The following is a 20,795-nucleotide window of genomic DNA, read 5'->3' as shown; positions in this document are numbered from 1 at the left end:
ACAGAACGAACCCAAGTTGGAGCTAATTTGACATCTCAATATAACCAAACTGCCCACATAACTTGCAGGCCAGCCATCAAGGCTCTGTAACCCACAAGGATTCGATTCCCTCCCTTACTGTGGAAATGGGCTGTCTTGTCAGGTCCCATTCCCTTTACTGACACAAGCTAGCAAAAACAAAAAATCAGGCACTTGGAGGACCGTTGGAAGAAGGAGACAAAGGGGAGGAGAAAGGAGAGCAGACAGTAGGGTAGAGTAGAGGAAGACAGAGGAGGAGAAATGAGAGGATGTAGGAGTGGGGGAGGAAGAAAGGACAGAAAGGATTGAATTAGTCATAGTCATACGTTATTGATCCCGGGGGAAATTCGTTTTTGTTACATCTGCACCATAAATAATAAATAGTAATAAACCATAAATAGTTAAATAGTAATATGTAAATTATGCCAGGAAATTATGAAATAAGTCCAGGACCAGCCTATTGGCTCAGGGTGTCTGACCCTCCAAGGCAGGAGTTGTAAAGTTTGATGGCCACAGGAAGGAATGACTTCCTATGACGCTCTGTGTTGCATCTCGGCGGAATGAGTCTCTGGCTGAATGTACTCCTGTGCCCAACCAGTACATTATGTAGTGGATGGGAGACATTGTCCAAGATGGCATGCAACTTGGACAGCATCCTCTTTTCAGACACCACCGTCAGAGAGTCCAGTTCCATCCCCACAACATCACTGGCCTTACGAATGAGTTTGTTGATTCTGTTGGTGTCTGCTACCCTCAGCCTACTGCCCCAGCACACAACAGCAAACATGATCGCACTGGCCACCACAGACTCGTAGAACATCCTCAGCATCGTCCGGCAGATGTTAAAGGATCTCAGTCTCCTCAGGAAATAGAGACGGCTCTGACCCTTCTTGTAGTCAGCCTCAGTGTTCTTAGACCAGTCCAGTTTATTGTCAATTATAAGGAGAGACTGGGACGGTTATCTCTGGGTGAGGGGATATTATAGAGGGGGTAGAGAATTGTAGGTTGTCTGCCCAAAGACAACAAAATCCACCCCCTCAGTGCCACACGGGTGGAGAGAGAGGATAAGTGAGAGGGAAGGCAGACTGCGCTTCATTCTCCACCTCGAGATGGCCATCTCTGTGAAACCTACAGACTCCAGGTGGCATGGGAGTAGGAACCAGGCAGTGGGACGGACTGAGGATCACCCCTGATCTTAGCAAATGGGTCCTGCTCCTTCTCAGTACCCCCACCCCCCGACATTGTCCCATGATCTGACCCCCCACCCCCACAGCCTGCCCTACACCACCCATCTCTGTACTCCTCCGACCCAGTCCCTGCCGGTACACACACGGCCAGGATACGCCCACCCAGACCCCCAGCGGTAGCCACACGACCAGGATGTTCCCCCCTACTCCCGCAGGTACTCACACGGCCAGAATGCGGTCCCCCCGCTGCACGCCGGCCCGCTCCGCCGCGCCTCCCGGTAACACAGCGCTGACGTGCTGCAACGGCGCGTACAGCTCGCCATTGATGCTACGGAGCTGGCCGCCTTCGCTCACTTGGCCCCGTACGTTGAAGCCGTAGCCGCTATCAGACTTGAGAAGGCGGACAGTACGAGGCCCCAGCGCCGGTCGGGGCCCCGGCAGCTCCCCGTCCTCCTCCTCCGCCATCTCTACAGCAGCTGCAGCGGCGGCGGCGGCGGCAGGGCATACGCCACAACTGCCGGGAAATGTAGTTCTACAGTCGATTTTCCCTTATGGATGTCTGCAATCCCAAACTACATTACCTATCGAGCATCAGAAAGACAACGACCGCCTGTTGCCCTCTGGGAAATGTAGTCAATGTCATCTCCCACAAAACCTTGCCGAGTCGGAGGTATTACTCAATGTTCACTCCCCAGAGAGACTGCAGGGTATTGTACATCTGCATAAAGTTCTTAATTTCGATTTATTCAAAGAGTTGAGGAAGGAGAACAGAGCATGAAATTAAGTGGTGGCCTGCCAAGAGATGGTTGTGCCAATCAAAAAAAGTTCAAAAATAAATTTATTCTCAAAGTTTGTTTATTTACTTATCGAGATACAGAGCAGAGAAGCCCCTTCCAGCCCTTCCAGCCGCGAGGTCCCTATTTAATATGTCTAATACCAGACAGTATGCATTGACGGTGAGAGGAGGTAGGTTCAAAGGGGTTATGAGGGATAAGATTTTTACTTAGAGAGTGGTGGATACCTGGAATGGGCTGCCTGGGATGGTGGTAGAGACAAATATATTAGAGGCTTTTAAGAGATGTTTGGATAGGCACGTGAATGCGAGGAAGCTGGAGGGATATGGATATTGTGTAGGTCGGAGGGATTAGTGTTCGGGTGTTTTTAGCTGGGTCGGCACAACATTTTTGGGCTGAATGGCTTCTTCCTGTGCTGTACTCTTCTGTGTTCTGTTCTGGAATCACAGGGCCATCTCCTAATTGGTACGTCTTTGGAACATGGGAGGAAACCCACCAGCTGACGGGAAGGGCGTACAAACTTCTTCCGACGGCTGTACTCCGTATTCAGCTCCGAATTTCCTGAGGAGACTGAGGTCCATTAACATCTGCCGGACAATGCTGAGGATGTTCTACGAGTCTGTGGTTGCCAGTGCGATCATGTTTGCTGTTGTGTGCTGGGGCAGCAGGCTGAGGGTAGCAGACACCAACAGAATCAACAAACTCATTCGTAAGGCCAGTGATGTTGTGGGGATGGAACTGGACTCTCTGACAGTGGTGTCTGAAAAGAGAATGCTGTCCAAGTTGCATGCCATCTTGGACAATGTCTCCCATCCACTACATAATGTACGGGTTGGGCTCACGAGTACATTCAGCCAGAGACTCATTCCACTGAGATGCAACACAGAGCGTCATAGGAAGTCATTTCTGCCTGTGGCCATCAAACTTTACAACTCCTCCCTTGGAGGGTCAGACACCCTGAGCCAATAGGCTGGTCCTGGACTTATTTCCTGGATTAATTTACATATTACTATTTAACTATTTATGGTTTTATTAATATTTAATTATTTATGGTGCAACTGTAACGAAAACCAATTCCCCCGCCCGCCCCCGGATCGATAAAGTATGACTATGACTATGGTAATAGGAACGCGAACGAGGGCACAATCAAAGGACTATCTGCGACAGGAAGATGCAGAATACACCAGTTTCTGGAAATCTGGAGTGCAGCAGGGTGGATCAGCTTGTTACCGCATAGTGAAGAAAAATGAGGAGACATTACAAGCGGTGAGGCAATCCCAGCCAACGCTGACCTCAACTGAGTCAATTCAGCTCTCTGTCCTGCTTCGGCAGCTGTGAGATGGGGCTCACTAACTGCTGGAAGGTTGTGGGGCCAAGTTCCAATGTCACCGACCCAACATGGCTGATGGTGCCAGCACCAGTACTAGAGCAGGGTCAGAGGTGTTGTCTTTTAGAACACAAAACATAGAATAGTACAGCACAGTACAGGCCCTTCAGCCCACAATGTTGTGCACACCCTCAAACCCTGCCTCCCATATAAGCCCCCACCTTAAATTCCTCCATATACCTGTCCAGTAGTCTCTTAAACTTCACTAGTGTATCTGCCTCCACCACTGACTCAGGCAGTGCATTCCACGCACCAACCACTCTCTGAGTAAAAAACCTTCCTCTAATATCCCCCTTGAACTTCCCACCCCTTACCTTAAAACCATGTCCTCTTTTATTGAGCAGTGGTGCCCTGGGGAAGAGGCACTGGCTATCCACTCTATCTATTCCTCTTATTATCTTGTACACCTCTATCATGTCTCCTCTCATCCTCCTTCTCTCCAAAGAGTAAAGCCCTCGCTCCCTTAATCTGATTATAATGCATACTCTCTAAACCAGGCAGCATCCTGGTAAATCTCCTCTGTACCCTTTCCAATGCTTCCACATCCTTCCCATAGTGAGGTGACCAGAACTGGACACAGTACTCCAAGTGTGGCCTAACCAGAGTTTTATAGAGTTGTATCATTACATCACGACTCTTAAACTCTATCCCTCGACTTATGAAAGCTAACACCCCATAAGCTTTCTTAACTACCCTATCCACCTGTGAGGCAACTTTCAGGGATCTGTGGACATGTACCCCCAGATCCCTCTGCTGCTCCACACTATCGAGTATCCTGCCATCTACTTTGTACTCTGCCTTGGAGTTTGTCTTTCCAAAGTGTACCACCTCACACTTCTCCGGGTTGAACTCCATCCGCCACTTCTCAGCCCACTTCTGCATCCTATCAATGTCTCTCTGTAATCTTTGACAATCCTCTACACTATCTACAACACCACCAACCTTTGTGTCCTCTGCAAATTTGCCAACCCAGTCTTCTACCTCCACATTCAGGTCATTAATAAAAATCACGAAAAGTAGAGGTCCCACAATAGATCCTTGTGGGACACCACTAGTCACAATCCTCTAATCTGAATGTACTCCCTCCACCACGACCCTCTGCCTTCTGCAGGCAAGCCAATTCTGAATCCACCTGGCCAAACTTCCCTGGATCCCATGCCTTCTGACTTTCTGAATAGGGGAGATGTTAGGGGAGGTGTCCTGCCCAAAGACTGTAGATGTTCAAAGCTTTCTCACACGAGGCAGTTGCTGCTCAGGGGTTTAATTTTAAAAACATTACCTTCATTAACAAAAATCAATGGTATTTGAGAGATATGAGGCAATAGCAGGTGAGTTGTCATTAATCACCCATGACTTACAATAAGTGAGTCACAAACTATGCTGTTGGCTCCAGGTGCACTGGGGCTTTGTAAATAAAAATTCTTTTGCAACCCTGATGGATAGTCTCAGCCCAAAGGGTCAATTGTTTATCTTTTTACATATATGCTGCCCCATCTGCTGAGTACCACCAACATTTTGTGTGTGTGTGTTACTCTGGATTTCTACCATCTGTAGAATCTCTTGTGTTTTGTTTTGTTTTGGAGCAGGTTGTTTGAGGAAATGAGAGGGAAGACACCAGGCTGAAAACAGTTCACATCTTGCTTTATTGCAGGAGTGCAATGAACACCAAGGATTCATCTGGCCACCAGAAGTCACACAACTCGGACAACGGCACTCCCTGCAGAGGAGCAGGTGGTAATTTTCAAGAGCAAGGCTCCAACAGGACGTATCACACCTTTAAAACGAGCTTCAGGCCAGCGGCATTCTGTCCAGTGGGAGAGATCCCACTGACTTCAGCTAATCATCTGCCTCATCCATCCAATGCCCTGGCCAGTTGTTGGCACATCTTCAACGGGAAGTGGGGCCTTCCGCGGTTTTGGTGGGTCAAGGCAGTGCAGTACCGTCACTTATCAGTGTTGCTCAGTCGTGATGACCCTGCTCACCCCATCCTACCCCAGAGGAGCTGAGTGCAAATATACCAGCTGTCATTTCAGAATCTTCTCATGTCCCAACTATCATTTCAGCACCTCCTCATGCCCCAACTGTCCTCACACTCAAATCTTCCCTCCCTAATGGACAGCAACATTGCTGCCTTTGTCCCAACCAGCCAACGGGTTCAAATGAAACCTCATCTGTTCTTCAACCCTCGCTGTCCCAAGGCTCCAGCTCCCACCTGCTGGTCCGATCTTTCAACACCAGCTCATTCAACAGAATGAAGCCCCTTCTATTGGGAACTGGAGGTTTTGAGGGAGGATGAGTAACTCACAAATAGCCATTTGGCCCATTGAGCCTATGAAGGCAATTCCAATAAATTCTACCACACCCTTTCCCTGTAAATGAAAGCACAGAGTAGTGGGAAATCATTCACACCTTGGAGGTATGCAGTCTCAGTCCTACCAATCCTATTCCCCATATCTTCTACCATAACTTCAGTCAATTCCCATTTGAAGATCCTGACAATGACTCTGCATTTACTTGATCTGAAATCTCCACATGATCCCACCTCAAACCTCCTCTCAGCCTTTGCTCCAAGGCAAATAATCCCAATTTTCATCATCCCAATATTGGAGCAGAAATCCCTCACTTTCTACACTTGGACTGCTCTCTACACTGTGCTACCCAGTTGTGCTCTGATTATTACCTAACCCCCTTTGAAAATCTCAGCCCAGTTGTGGTCCGATTACTACCTAACCCCTTTGAAAATCTCAGCCCAGTTGTGGTCCGATTATTACCTACCCCCTTTGAAAATCTCAGCCCTTTCAGGACATGCATTTCAAATTCCTACAACACATCTCCATATTCTGTTCCTTTCCCATTTACGTTAAATCCAGTGTCTGCATTCAGCAACTCTTCTGCAGCTGAAATCAGTTCCTACTTAATCTCTGAAAAATGTCCATGAGGTTATGAATCTCTGGTCAAAGAACAAGTCCAGCTTCCTGACCAAACCACTCATTTCTGGGAAACCACCTCCATGACTTCCGCCATAGTTGCCTCCTTCCTGCATGAGGAACCCACATACAACCACACTAAACCTGATGGTGAAATACGATCGAGGTCTCCAGGTGATAAAGAAACTGGCAATTGGGATGGAGCAGTCAGCTCTTGGGGCAAGAGTGAAGAGGGCAGGGAGAGAGGGGCCCTGGGGATGAAGGTGAACAGCCATTTGTGGGGAGGAGGAAGGAGGCACAGGTTAGGGAGGGAGCATTTGGGGGAAGGAGGGGAAAGGGAAACTCTCGGGGTGGCAGGTGATGAATCAGGTAGCTATTTAGGAGAAAGACTGAGAGAGAAGGTGAGTGGGAGAGGGAGGTGAGGGAGAGAGGGGGTGAGGGGCAGAGAAAGAGGGTGGGGGAGGGGAAGAGACAGTGTGGGGGAGAGAGATGGTTAGGCGAGGGGAGAAGGGGAATGTGAGGGGAAGAAAGGGAGGATGAGGGGGCTCTGTGGAGAAAAGAGTATTTGCGGAAAGAGAAATAGGGAACAGGATGGGAGATGGGGGTCTTGTGTGGATGAGTGAAGAGGTGGGGGTGCTGGAGGAGAGGGCTCTCAGAGTTGGAGTTGAGTGAGATGGCACGGATATGCGGAGGGAGGGGAATGGGTTTGAGTGGTGAGACGGGGCAAGTGCATGGGGGTCGAGCGGAGGGGTGGGGGATGAACACAGGCTGGCGTTGTAGAGTTGGGGAGGGTCTCTTGGGGCAGGAATAGAGAGAGCAGAAGGGGCACTGGCTGGTGGTATGGGGGGGAAGGGCATTTAGGGCAGGGGTGGAAGAAGGGGCATTCCCGGGTGGTCAGCGAAGGTGGATACGCCGGTGACCCAGCAGGTTAGAGGCGCTCTTGAAGCCCTTGCCGCACTGCGGGCAGCGGTAAGGCCGCTCGGCCGAGTGCGTACGCCGGTGCACGGCCAGCGCCGAGGACTGGCGGAAAGCCTTGCCGCAGAGCGGGCAGGCGTAGGGCCGCTCGCCGGTGTGTGTGCGCTGGTGCTTGACCAGGGTGGAGCGCTGGCGGAAGCCGGCCGCGCACACTGGGCAGCGGTAGGGCCGCTCGGCGGTGTGCGTGCGCTCGTGCACAGCCAGGTTGTGCGCCAGCCGGAAGGCGCGGGCGCAGACGGAGCAGCGATAGGGCTCGGTGCCCGAGTGCAACGCCCGGTGCTTGGACAGCGAGGAGTACTGTTTGAAGGCCTTGCCGCACTCGGCGCAGCGGTGGGGCCACGGCCCGGCATGCCGGCGCTGGTGCGACTCCAGAAAGCGAGCCAGCTTAAAGGCGCGGCCGCACTCACCGCACTCGTACACCGGCCCGCTGGTGCCTGGGTCTCCCCCCTCCCCCGGCACTATGCCCCCGCAGTCGCGGCGCTGGTGTTCCTCCAGTTGGCGGCAGTCGAAGAAGGCCTGGCCGCAGGCACTGCACTTGCAAAGCTTCTGTCCGGCGTGCGAGCGCAGGTGGCGGGTGAGGAGGACGGAGGTGGGCAGCTGGAGGCCGCACAGGCCGCAGGGCGGTGGCGGCGGCGGGGGGCGTGCGTGCGTGCGCCGGTGCGCAGCCAGGTGGTGCGGGTGCAGGAAGCGGCGCGCACAGCGCTCGCACTCAAAGCGGCGCTCGCTGCCGTGGATGCGCCGGTGCTTGGCCAGGTTGGAGGAGCTCTTGAAAGCCTTGGCGCAGTGCGGACAGTGGTAGGGCCGCTCGGCGGTGTGGATGCGCCCGTGCGCTCGCATGGCGGAGGGACGAGAGAAGCGGCGGCCACATACCGGGCACGGGAATGGCCCCCCATCGCTGTGCGCCCGGCCATGCTGCTGAAGGTCGCTGCGCTGGCGGAACGAGAGGCCGCACTCCGTGCAGCAGTATGGGCCTGGCTCTGACCCGGGCGGCACTGACTCCCGAGTTGGGTCTGGGTCACATTCCGGCGCAGCCTGGGGTTCGCCTAGGGTACGGTCCAGCTGACAGGAGTCCAGGGAGTCCGGTTTACCCTCCGACAGGGCAGTATGAGACATCTGTCTGTCTGTACCTCCTGCAAAAGGTCACAGAAACAACAATCAGTGAAACTGCCTCTGGACCCACGTTGGAGTCATTTCAACCGCCACATAATTTCACTGTTACTAGTGAAACTCAATAAATATTGGAAGGACTTTGGGTTGATGATAGATGCTTAAGCAATGCTCGTTTATTCTGCTGATTTTGAGACATTTAATTTCCCTTCAGCACTGTCTGCTCTTTTCTTATCTGATACGTTTCCAGGGATGAGCCAACAGGGGCATTGAAGAGCGAAGGTAAACCCATCAACAGGAAGGATGTTCCAACGTAGGGCCCAGAACGTCAGGGCAGTATCCTCGACCCTCACAGCCACCTTCCAGCCGCTTCCCCAACAAACCTTCCATCACAGAGTCACTGGTGACTGCACAAAGTTCTGCTCCAGTCACAACTGCCACGAAGATAAAGTGAGTGGCGAGTAACTAAATGGCTTATGTTCTTCCTTTCCCTATAGTCCACCTTTCCTGGGTGTTAACTTCTCAGAAAATCGTTCCTGGTCCCAACATATTGATGCAATCATGAACAAGACATGCCAGCGGCTCTACTTCATTAAGAGTTTGATGAGTCATAAATGTCTACAGATGGATGGTGGAGACCATTCTGACTGGATGTATCACTGCCTGGTGTGGAGGCTCCGATGCTCACTGTTGAAAGAGGCTGCAGAGAGTTGTGGCCTCAGCCAGCTCCATCACAGGCACAACCCTCCTCTCCATCAACGACATCTTCAACAGGGCGACGCCTCAAAAAGGCAGCATCCATCATTAAGGACCCTCGTCACCTCGCACATTCCCTCTTCTCATAACTACCATCGGGGAGGAAGTACAGGAGCCTGAAGAGGCACTCAACTATATGAGATGTTTGCAGAACAGAGGAATGAGGGATTACAAAGACAGGGCAGCTAGGTGGAACGCAGTTCATGGCCATATGGGCCGTGATCTTATTGAATGGCAGAGCAAGTCAGACAGGCCAAATGGCTGCATCCTGCTCCGACTTCTCATTAGTGATTAATATTTTAGGAACAGCTTCCTTCCCTCTGCGATCAGATTTCTGATCGGTCTGCTACACAAACCCATGAACACTACATTGTTTTCTAACATAGTAATATTTTTATGTCTAGCACTGTACTGCTGCCACAAAACAACACATTTTACCATATCTGACAATGATAACACATTTCACCACAAATGACAGTGATAATAAACCTGATTCTAAAATATTCATCCTTCCCATAATGCAGAGTGGTCAGAATGCTCCAAAAGTCACCTAACCAAACACTCATACAGCCAGACACCAATAAGTCCCAACCAATGAAGATCTACCTCCACCAAATCTCCGCCCGTCCTCCTACACTCCAGAAGGAAAATGTCCTGTTCAACCTTTCCATATAACTCAGATCCTCAAGTCCCAACAAAATCCTTGTAAATTTTCTCTGCACTCTTTCAATCTTTTTGATATCTTTCCTATAGGTAGATGACCAGAAGTGCACACACTAGTCCAAATTTGGCCTCACCAGTCATATACAATGTCAACATAAAATTAAAACTCCTGTACTCAATAGTCTTGATTTATAAAGGCCAATGTGCCAAGAGCTCTTTAAGACCCTAATTACAACTTCCAAGGAATTATGGATCTGTATTCTCAGATCCATCTGTTCTATCACATTCCTCAGTGCCCCACCATTCACTGTACGAGTCCTAACGTGGTTTGTCCTCCCAAAGTGCAATACCTCTTGCATGCACTTATCCCATCCAGAATTCTTCCCATTCCTAATCTCTTAACTATGCTGTTCATGATACCACGTTGTTAGATCTGAAGATCATGTTGTCCAAAGGTTCTTTGGAAGTCGAGAAAGAGGCTAAAATCTCATGATTACAGCTGTTTTATTAGGTGTTCATCAGATCAGTTCAGCCTGTACCAGGAAACAAGGCAGGGAAAGAAGTGACAAAGGAATCTGAGCACATGTTCTCCCTTTGATTAGATACAGAACCTGCATACAGGCACTGACTGAGTTACACTTCAGCTAAGCAGACAAAGAAATTAGAAATGAATAAAGTCAAATATACTACAAGTCACTAAATGTTTACAAACAGGTGATTATAAAACATGTACAAATCTAAAGAAAGATAAAACTAAAAGGAAAAACACAATAAAAACAATCTGCGCCCTAACCCAATAGCACTGTATTTATTCTCCCTACTGTACTGGTGCTTGGCTCCAGTGTTGAGCATTTACAAACTGCATTGCAGTCACTCCTCCCAGCAATGCCTACATCGCCTCTTGAACCCAGGAAAACCATCAGCAAAGACAGGGGCAACAACTGTTCAGAACAAACATTAGCTGCAACCACCCCTCCAATCATTCACCGTCCTGTTTTACTTCATTTGTTGCTGGGCCCAAAACCTGGATTGCGGTCGCTCACAGCACCATGGGAGCAACTTCGCCAGAGGGACTGCACAAGTTCAAGAAAATTATTTAGGCAGAGGGTCGTGAACCTGTCACAAATTACTGTGGAAGAAATTGCCAAGTAGTCACTTCCAAGGAGTCATCAACTTAAGGCTGTTCAGCACCCTGCCTTTAACAGTGTACTGTCCTTTAGCATTTGCTCTCTAAAAGTGTAACCCTTCACATTTGAGCAACACACATCAAAGTTGCTGGTGAACGCAGCAGGCCAGGCAGCATCTCTAGGAAGGGGTACAGTCGACATTTCAGGCCAAGACCCTTCGTCAGGATTGTTTGCATTACCCTTCACATTTGGCCTGGTTAAACTCCATCTGCCATTTCTACTTCCATATCTGCAACTGAACTATCCTTTGCCCGTTTTCTACACTATCGCCAACACCACCAAGCTTCATGTTGTATGCAAACTTACTAACCTACTCAGTCATTTCCATATACTGTATAGCAGTTGCAAAGATCTCAGGTCAGATCTCTGTGGAACACCACTAGTTACAAACCTCCAGCAAGATTAAGAACGCCCATCAACCACTACCCTCTGTCTTCCATGGGCAAGCCTATTCTGAATCCAAACAGCCAATTCACCATTGATCCCATGTATCTTTGTCTTCTGGACAAGCCTCCCATGATGAACTTTGTCAAGCATCCAGCTAAAATCCACGTAGACAACACCAACAGCTTCTCCTTATCAACCTTTGCAAGCTCCTGTCTAATGCCACTGGATTCCAGAGGATGGACACATGGATATCTGGTGTGGTGATTATTCACTGTTCTATTATTTAGCCCCGCAAGTCTGTCACTCCTTAACTCCTACAAAGCATGCGTCAGATCTTTGGTCAGAGATTCTTGAGGTGAGGGGGGACGGGTGAAGAGGAAAGGGAGTTCTGCTTCCCCATACTCTTCATGATTGAGTGTTGCCCAACACCCTCTGCTGGGCACATCTACAGTTCCAAACCCTAGACCTATCTAATCAAATCTTTCAAATACCCAGAATCCAGCTGCATCCAACTGTCCCCATCAGATCACCACCCTAGTCCCTGTAAGCCCTGCTCAGGATTTAACCCTTTCAAATCCTTTTTTTTAGGAGGAAGCATTCGTTTTCTTGGAGCAAATTGGGGTAAATAAATCCTCAGGGCCTGACAGGGTGTTCCCTTGGACACTGTTGGGAGGCTTGTGCAGAAACTGCAAGGGCCCTAGCAGAGATATTTAAAATATCATTAGCCACCGGTGAGGTACCGAGGATTGGAGGATAGTTAATGGAGTTCTGTTGTTTAAGAAAGGCTCTCAGAATAAGCCAAGAAGTTATAAGCCAGTGACCCTGACATCAGTAATGAGAAGGTTATTTGAAGATATTCTAAGGAACCAGATATATAAGTATTTGAGACAGGGACTGATTAGGGATGGTGAATGTGACTGTGGTCATGTCTATTTTAGAGTTTTTCCAGGAAGTTATCAGGAAAGTTGATGAAGGCAAGGCAGTGGATTTTATCTACAAGGACTTTAACAAGGCCTTTGACAAGGTCCACATGAGAGGTTGGTCGAGAAGGTTCAGTCGCTTGGCATTCAAGATGAGGTAGTAAATTGGATTAGACATTGGCTGTGCAGAAGCCAGAGAGTGGTTGTAGATGGTTGCTTCTCTGATTGGAGGCTTGTGACTAGTGATGTGCCACAGGGACCGGTGCTGGGTTCGTTGTGGTTTGTCATCTCCATCAACGATCTGGATGATAATGTGATAAACTAGATCAGCAAATCTGTACATGACACCAAGGGTGGGGGTGCAGTAGACAGCGAAGAAGACTAAGCTTACTGCAGGATCCAGAGAAACTGGAAAAATAGGCTAAAAAATGGCAGATGGAAATTAATGCAGACACGTGTGAGGTGTTGCACTTTGGGAGGCCCAACCAGGGTAGGTCTTACACGATGAGCAGTAGGGCACTGAGGAACGTGAACTTCTTAATTCAGAGGCTGGTGAAAGTGTGGAACGAGCAGCCAGCACAAGTGGTGGATGCGGGCTTGATTTAAGAGAAATTTGGACAGCTACATAGGTAGGAGGGGTATGGAGGCTATGGTCTAGCTGCAGGTTGATGGGACTGGGCAGACTAATGGTTGGCAAGGACTAGAAGGGCTGAAGGGCCTGTTTCTGTGCTGTGCTCTGGCTCTGTGACTCAATAAACTTGGTTTCAACACATTACCATTGCTCAAGCAGCAGTCCTGTGCTGGGATCTGGACAAGGCCTTGTATAACACTGGATGATCAGCAGGAGCAAGTATTCCATGGTGATTCTCCCTGCCCACCCACCCAATAACCATGTGCATGTGGTGACCCTAGTGCGCGCACACACAGACACACCACATGCAGGAGTGTGTGAGTGGCAAGACAAACCCAGATGGAAAAGAGGATAACAAGTTCAGTCACTCCCACTTAACCTTTAAGAATTCATTTCTCCCAAAGCTTTGGTGAAACTCCTACAAGCACCTCACAGGACATGCGAGGCACAGGCTCTGTGGAAGTGTAGGGGGAACACCACGGGTAATTTCCACAGAGGAAGATCTTAGACCCGGCCATTCTCCACAAGGGTCGGTGAAGTGTAAACCGGGCACCCATCACTCCAGTCATCACCCTCCCGAGGGGCTGGAGGAAAGGAACAGAGACCGGATCCCACGGAAATATTGGGAGGGTAGGGAGAGCGATATCTCACCAGCAAAGAGATCAGAATCAGAATGAGGTTTAATATCAGCAGCATATGTCATGAAATGTGTTGTAACGTAGCAGCAGTACAATGCAATAAATAATAAAAACTCTGAATTATAGTAAATATATACATATCTATACGTTAATCGCCATCCACGATGGAACTGACTGCATTTGCAACTTTCTGCGGCTTATTTTGATCCTGTGCAGTGACCACCCACCCCCCCCCGCCCCATACCAGACGGTGATGCAGCCAGTCAGAATGCTCTCCACGGTACATCTGTAGAAATTTCCAAGTGTCTTTGGTGTCAAACCAAATCTCCTCAAACTCCTAATGAAATATAGCCGCTGTTGTGCCTTCTTTGTAGCTGCATCCATATGTTGGGCCCAGGATGGATCTTCAGAGATTTTGATGCTCAGGAACTTGAGATTGCACACTCTCTCCACTACTGATCCCTCAATGAGCACTGGTGTGTGTTCCCTCATCTTCCCCTTTCTGAAGTCCACATTCAGCTCCCTGGTCTTACTGATGTTGAATGCAAGGTTGTTGCTGCGACTAGCTGATCTATCTTGCTCCTGTACGCCTTCTAGTCATCATCTGAAATTCTTCCAACAATAGTTGTGTCGTCAGCAGATTTATAGATGGCATTTGAGCTGTGCCTAGCCACACAGTCAAGGGAGTAGAGAGAGTAGAGCAGTGGGCTACGTACACAGCCTTGAGGTGTGCCAGAGTTGATTATCAGCAAGGTGCAGATGTCATTTCCGATCTGCACTGACTGGGGGTCTTCTGGTGAGGAAGTCAAGGATCCAGTTACAGAGGCCCAGGTTTCGCAGGCTGTTTGATCGGATCTGTAGGGATGAGCTGTAGTCAATAAGCAGCAGCCTGACATGTATTAGTGTTGTCAGTGTGATACAAGGCCGCATGAAGAGCCAATGAGATCGCACCCGCTGTAGATCTATTGTTGTACAGGCAAACTGCAGGTCCTTGCTGAGACAGGAGTTAATTCTGGCCATGAACAACCTCTCAAAACACCATCACAGTAGACAAGAGGGCTACTGGACGACAGTCATTAAGGTAGCTTACCCTGCTCTTCCTGGGCACTGGTATGACTGTTGCCCTCTTGAAGCAGGAGGGAATATCCGTCTGCAGCAATGAGAGATTGAAATGTCTTTGAATAACCCCGCCAGTTGGTTGGCGCAGGTTTTCAAAGCCCTGCCAGGTACCCCACCGGGGCCTGTCGCCTTGCGAGGGTTCGCACTCTTGAATGCCGGTTGAGGGAGGTGGACTACAGCCCCGGCACCGGGGAATGACCCCGTCCACCCGCCCAGGCGGCTGCATACCCGAGATCGCCCTGGCCGCGAGGAGTCCGACGCATTCCGCCCGGTACCGGGACACGGTGCCCTCTTCCCGGTCCAAATGAGCCAGTCACCTCCCTATCTGCTCCCCGTCCAGTACGGCTGGGGATGAATCCCGACCTACATGGCCGGGCAGACCCCGGCTCCCCACCCTTGTGGTAGGGCCTGCGTTCCCCTACCACTCCCTCCGGTCATCTCCACATCAGTTCCAGCTGCCTCCGCCGCCGGGATGGCGGCGATCCAGAAACCCGCACCCTCCCCACGGTACCAAGCCTCCTTCCTCCCCCGGTCCCTGCTCAGTCCCCGCTACATACCCCAGACCCACCGACACAGCCCGGGTCTCCGGTCCCTCCACCCCGGTCACGCCCACATCAGCTCTCGCAGACTCTGTCGTCTGGGTGCGGGTGCCGATCCCGATCCCTGCCTTGCCCTCCCACGCCACAGCCCCGTCCCTCCACTCCCGGCTCCGCGGTCCTGCCCCCGGTCACCTCCACATCGGCTCCCGCCGCCTCTCTGTAGCCCTGGGGCTTCCACCCACACTGCACCGCAACCCCCTGCCTTCCCAACATGCTCAATGCCCAGTCTTGCCGTTGAAACGGAGCACTTTCCAACGCGTTTGGCCCGCTGGGTAACATCACCCATCATTACAGGGAAGCAAAGCGCCCTCTCCCCGCTGCTAGAACATTGTCTCGTAAACTTATAATTTACCTAAACCTTACAAAATCCGAAGAAATACTAGGAAAACTCAGTGAGGCAGGCAGCATCCATAAAAAAAGAAACCAAAGTAAAAGTCGAGTTAATTTTCATACCCACAAGTACAAGCGTGCACAGATGCAATGGAAAATGACTTGGCAACAGCATCAGAGACACGGGGCATCAGATAAACAGCATTCACAAGAAACCAGGCAACGTTTAGAGTCAGCAACCCTTTATTCGCCAGTTCTATTGAAACGTTGCCGGGTTTCTCTACCCGCAGAGGTTGTCTGACTGACTGAGTCAATAAGGCAGGTGGTGCACGAGAATTAGATTCACAATTGCCAAACATTTGGGCTAGTGCATTGTGGAACACGATGGCAATTCTTACCGAACCTTCGCTGGGAAGCAGTCGGTCTCCTCGGCTCTACATGTGCAGAATGTTTTGATTACATTGTGTGCAACTCAGGTCAGGGTTAAAGTCCCTTTTACCAATTTGAAACTAAATCCCAATAGCAACCTCAGCTCCAAAGCCTCAGTCCCTTTCCCAAATCCTAACATCAATCCTTTCCCAAATGTTAATCTCAATCCCAAATCACATTTCTGAATCCAGCAGCAGCTCCTTAACCAATTTGAACCAATCCAAATATCATACCCAAAGTTAACACAAGGTGCTAACCCTGACTCTGCACAGCCGCAGACCCTAACCCCCACCCCACCCCCCAGCCACTATCCAAAACTCTAAACTTGGCACAGCTTTGGATCTTTCAACACCCAGCTTAATTTTCTGATCAAGCCCAATTCCAACCAGTCTCTAGCAACCAAACTGCCAGTCCCAGCGTCAATATGTGCACCCTCTCACCGATTACACTGATCTCCAGACTTTCTTCCCCAATTTCCCGTCACACTGGGCAGTGGGGATAGTGAGATGTGGTAGATGAGTGCTTAGCCCACTGTTATATTCTCTCTACACCCATTATGGTGTGGCTACACATATCACAAATACCATCTATAAATTTGCCAATAACACAATACTGTGGGCAAAATGGCAGATGGTGAAGAGGAGCTGTATAGGAGTGAGACAGATCAGCTGGTTAAGTGGTATCACAACAATAATTTTGCACTTAACTTTAGTAAGTCCAAGGAATTGATTGTGTGCTTCAGACTCCTGAACCAGCGTGGACAACTTTACTCAACTCAGCTAATCCGATTTCACTACCAATGGCCCACTTTCAATGATGCTACAACTCATGTTCTCAGTATCATTTATTGAGTTATTTATTTATTTATTTAAATATTATTTCATGATTTGTCTTCATCTGCAGAATGGCTGTCTGTTAGTCTTCGTCTGATGTACAGGTTTTCATCATAAATTCTATTGCATTTCTTTACTTTCTTGTAAATGAATTACAAGGTTGTATGTTGTATGGTGACATCTATACATACTTTGAATTGAGCTATCTCCACTCTATTTGTCAGTCCAGATGAAGGGTCTCGACCTGAAACATCCCTACTCCCCCCACAGGCGCTGCCTGACCCACAGTCTATTTCCTTCTGCATCACGGTCCCTCTGTTCCTTGAAATTCCCTTAGGTTTCATATTCATTGAGAATGGCCTCCCAAAGTGCATCACCTTGTCAGGATCAAATTCTACCTGTCATTACTCTGAAATATTGTCCTGTCCCTTTACCACTCTCCTCCTGATCCACAACATCATTAATTTTTGTGTAATTTACAGACTTGTTAGGATGGCGGGGTGGAGATATGTCTCTACCAAAGGAGGTGTAAGGCACTCCTTCCATCTGCTAACCTGCAGGCCACCCTTGGGCAAGGTGTAGCACCAGCTTAGCTCCCTGATCAGGGTCACATGAAGCTATGGAAGAAGGTGGTGGATGGTCGTACAAACAGCTGGTGCATATCATGAGTCCTGGATATGGGACCACTGATGCCAGGCAGACAATCTCTGAAGAGTATTGGTAATGGCTGGGCTCACCTGTCCTTTAAAGACACTACCCAAAAGACGGCAATGGCAAACTACTTCTGTAGAAATATTTGCCAAGGACAATCATGGTCATGGAAAGATGATGTTCACCTATATCATACGACATGGCGCACAATGAGAGGCTTGTGAACCATACCTCCCACATTCATACCTCAGTTCTTAACATATATAACAAACGGCACGAGCCCCAGCATCCATCACTGTGGAACACTGCCAGTCACCAGCTTCCAAACTCGACTTCTCATTCGCACACTAACATGTCTGTCCCCAACACAGATCAGTTGGAAAGCTGAGCAGAGAACTGGCAGATGAAATATACAGCAGGGTAACAGGCCCTCACAGCCCAATGAAATCTTGCTGCACAATTACACTCATTTGACAAATTAACTTACAAGTCTTTGGAATTTGGGAGGAAACTGGAGCACCTATAGGAAGTCTACACAGTCACTGGGAGAATGTGCAAACACCTTATGGATGGAGGGAATTGGACATGGCACCTTTATTTATCTAGGCAAGTGCTGAGTAAAGTCAAGTTCTGGCTGAATATTTAAGCAAATGACAGGGACCTAAAAGGCACTGGTGTACAGCCTCAGAGATGTAATGGATAAGGCAATGGCCACCTAAACCAGGGATTGTGGGTTGAAGTCCCATCTGAGTTGATGAAGAACTTTGCTTATTACTCTACATTCTACTTTTTTTTGTTTGCCTTATGAACTCACTCGATGTACTTATGTATGGAACAATCGGTTTAGATGACATGCAAACAAAAGTATATGTGACAATAATGAGCCAATTACCAATTGCAGTGAAAGTCTGTAGCACCCTGAAAGTGTCGACACAGTCCAAATGTCATGGTCCAGTCCGTGAAATCCGCATTCCGGTTCACAGTCTGGTTCATCGATCCTTATTCCAGGTTTTCCTGTTTTCCCTTGTTCCATAGGGTGCCTTAATTGAGGCACCTGATTCTCGTTTTGGGCTGGCACATAAATACCTCTCAAAGCAAGGATTCCCTGCTGGACTGTTCCCTCCCCTTCCTTCTGAATCCTTGCCTATATTGCAGCCAGGTTCAACCGCTGGAGTGAGACTGGAGCCTTGCCACGCCAAGATAAGGAACTATCTATCGTTGAGTTTGGAACTGACTCATTGTGCCCCTGTGTTCAGTGTTCCTGTCAAAGAAGATTCCCGGTCCTATGTCCTGTTCCCAAGGAGCTGTTCTGTTTCTGTATTCTGTGTACAAGTCCTGACCATATGTCCTGTTCCCAAGGAGGGGTCCTGGCTCTGTATTCTTGTGTTCCAAGTTCCAGGCACCGTGTTCCAGTCCTGTCCAAGTCAAGGCTTCATGTTCTTGTCCTGTGCTGGATCGTCCCCATCCGAATCCCCGACAGTTACCTCGGCAAGCATCCTCAGCAGTCATCCCAGCCCTGTGTCCTAGAAAGGGTCCCAGCCCTGCGAAAGCATCCCGGCCCTGGGTCCTAGAAAGCATCCCAGCCCTGCACTCCAAGGAGGAGTCCCGACTCCGTACCCAAGAGCCAAATCAAGCCAAGTCCAGGAGCCTCGTCCTGTGCTGGAGTACCTCGCCCAGCCCAGGGGTACCTCACCCAGCCTGGTGCTGGAGTTCCCTCATCCTATCCAGGAGTCTCTCGTCCAGTCCAAGCCTAGTCCAAGAACCTCGTCCAGTCCAAGTCAAGGCTTTTGTGTTCTCATCCTGTCCATGTGCCTCATCCTGTGCTGGAGCTCCACTCCAGTCCTGTAGCCAATTCTTGTCTTCACCTAGATCCGGGGTCCGAGCCCAAATCAAGACCCAGGTTCTGGGTCCCTGTCCAGTCTCTGGCTCGGAGTCCTAGCCCAGCTCCTAGTTCCAAGTTCCTTGTCCTGGTCCCACTTTCCTAGTCTTAGTCCTAGCCCAGACCCGGTGTCCTTGTCTCAGCCAGGGCCTGTGTCCATGTCCAGCGTTGTTTCTTCCTGACTCCCCTTGCTTTCTTGATAAACCTTGTTCTGTTCCTAGTACTTCAGTGTCCGTGTCTTACATTTGGGTCTGCCTCCAACGCCCCCTTATGACACCAAAATTCAAAGTAAAATTATTATCAGAGTGCATACATGTCAACACATACAACCCTGAAATTCTTTTTCCTGCAGGTATACTTAGGAAATCTATAGAACAGTAACTGTAAACAGGACCAATGAACAAAAACTGTGAAAATGCAAATGTAAATAAATAGCAATGCACAGGTAGGTGGGATAGAGACATTGGTAAGCTTGCCTTCATATGCTGAGGCATTAAGTTCAAAGTTATTATCAAATTTATTATCAAAGTATATAAATGTCAACATTTTCATTTTCTTGTGGGCATTCACAGTAAATACATGCAACACAATAAGATCAGTGAAAGAATGCAGAATGGACAACAACCAATGTGGAAAAAAATATCAAACTGTGCAAATACAAAAAGAAAGAGAAGAAACAATTGCAATAATAATGATAATAATAAATACATAAGCACTAAATATGAAGAACATGAGATGAAAAATCCTTAAAGATGAATCCATAGGTTGTGGAAACAGTTCAGTGATGGAGGTGAAACTGAGGTTCAATGAAGTTACTGAACATTGTGAGTGAAGTTCAAATATCATGTTACAGCTGTGCAAAACATTGGTCGCTGTGTATAGTTCTGGTCACCCCACTGCAGTAGCAATAGCAATAGAGAGAGTACAGAGGAGATTCACCTGGAATAGAGGGCTGTGATTATTGAAAGTCTTTAGCAAGTTTATATAGATGTACAGTGCAGAGCATTCATCACCACCTGTTATGGAGGCTCCAATGCACAGGATCGGAAAAGGCTGCCAAGGATTGTAGACTCAGGCAGACCCTTCACTGGCACAGCCCTTCCCACCGCTGAGGACATCTTCAAAAGGCTGCATCATTCCTTAAGGGCCCTCAACATCCGGGAGCTGCCCTCTTGCCATTACTATAAGTGAAGAGGAGATACAGAATCCTGAAGATGTTCAATGTTTTAGGATCAGTTTCTTCCCCGCTACCATCAGATTTATGAACCTCCACAGAACCCATGAACCCCATCTTGCTATTCTTCATTTACACTATGTATCTATCCACTTGTTTCAACTTACATTATTTTTTATGTGTAGCGTTGTACCACTGCCAAAA

The 20,795-nt window shown here is 48.9% G+C and overlaps 2 protein-coding genes across 4 annotated transcripts in view; both read right to left on the bottom strand.

The window, feature by feature from the left end:
• The window catches only part of LOC134337653 (sorting nexin-27-like), a 64,250-nt gene extending 62,556 nt beyond the window's left edge, over positions 1–1,694 (bottom strand). For 2 of the 3 annotated variants that reach the window (XM_063032846.1, XM_063032859.1), the window contains exon 1: positions 1,429–1,694. In XM_063032846.1, coding sequence (XP_062888916.1) covers positions 1,429–1,670 — 242 coding nt within the window. In that variant the 5' untranslated portion in view covers positions 1,671–1,694. The remainder of the gene's footprint in view (positions 1–1,428) is intronic. The other variant, XM_063032853.1, reaches the window with a different exon arrangement.
• A 3,326-nt stretch (positions 1,695–5,020) lies between these two features.
• Positions 5,021–15,478, bottom strand: LOC134337647 (zinc finger protein 135-like). Its single transcript, XM_063032835.1, has 2 exons — positions 15,428–15,478; positions 5,021–8,418 (listed from the first exon to the last, which is right to left on the bottom strand). The coding sequence occupies exon 2, from the start codon at positions 8,399–8,401 to the stop codon at positions 7,208–7,210; it is 1,194 nt and encodes a 397-aa protein (XP_062888905.1). The 5' UTR covers positions 8,402–8,418; positions 15,428–15,478; the 3' UTR covers positions 5,021–7,207.
• Between the last annotated feature and the right edge of the window lie 5,317 nt (positions 15,479–20,795).

The sequence above is a fragment of the Mobula hypostoma genome, chromosome 2, assembly GCF_963921235.1.
Source record: "Mobula hypostoma chromosome 2, sMobHyp1.1, whole genome shotgun sequence".
NCBI classification, from domain to species: Eukaryota; Metazoa; Chordata; class Chondrichthyes; order Myliobatiformes; family Myliobatidae; genus Mobula; species Mobula hypostoma.
This window is presented reverse-complemented; position numbering and strand designations above follow the sequence as displayed.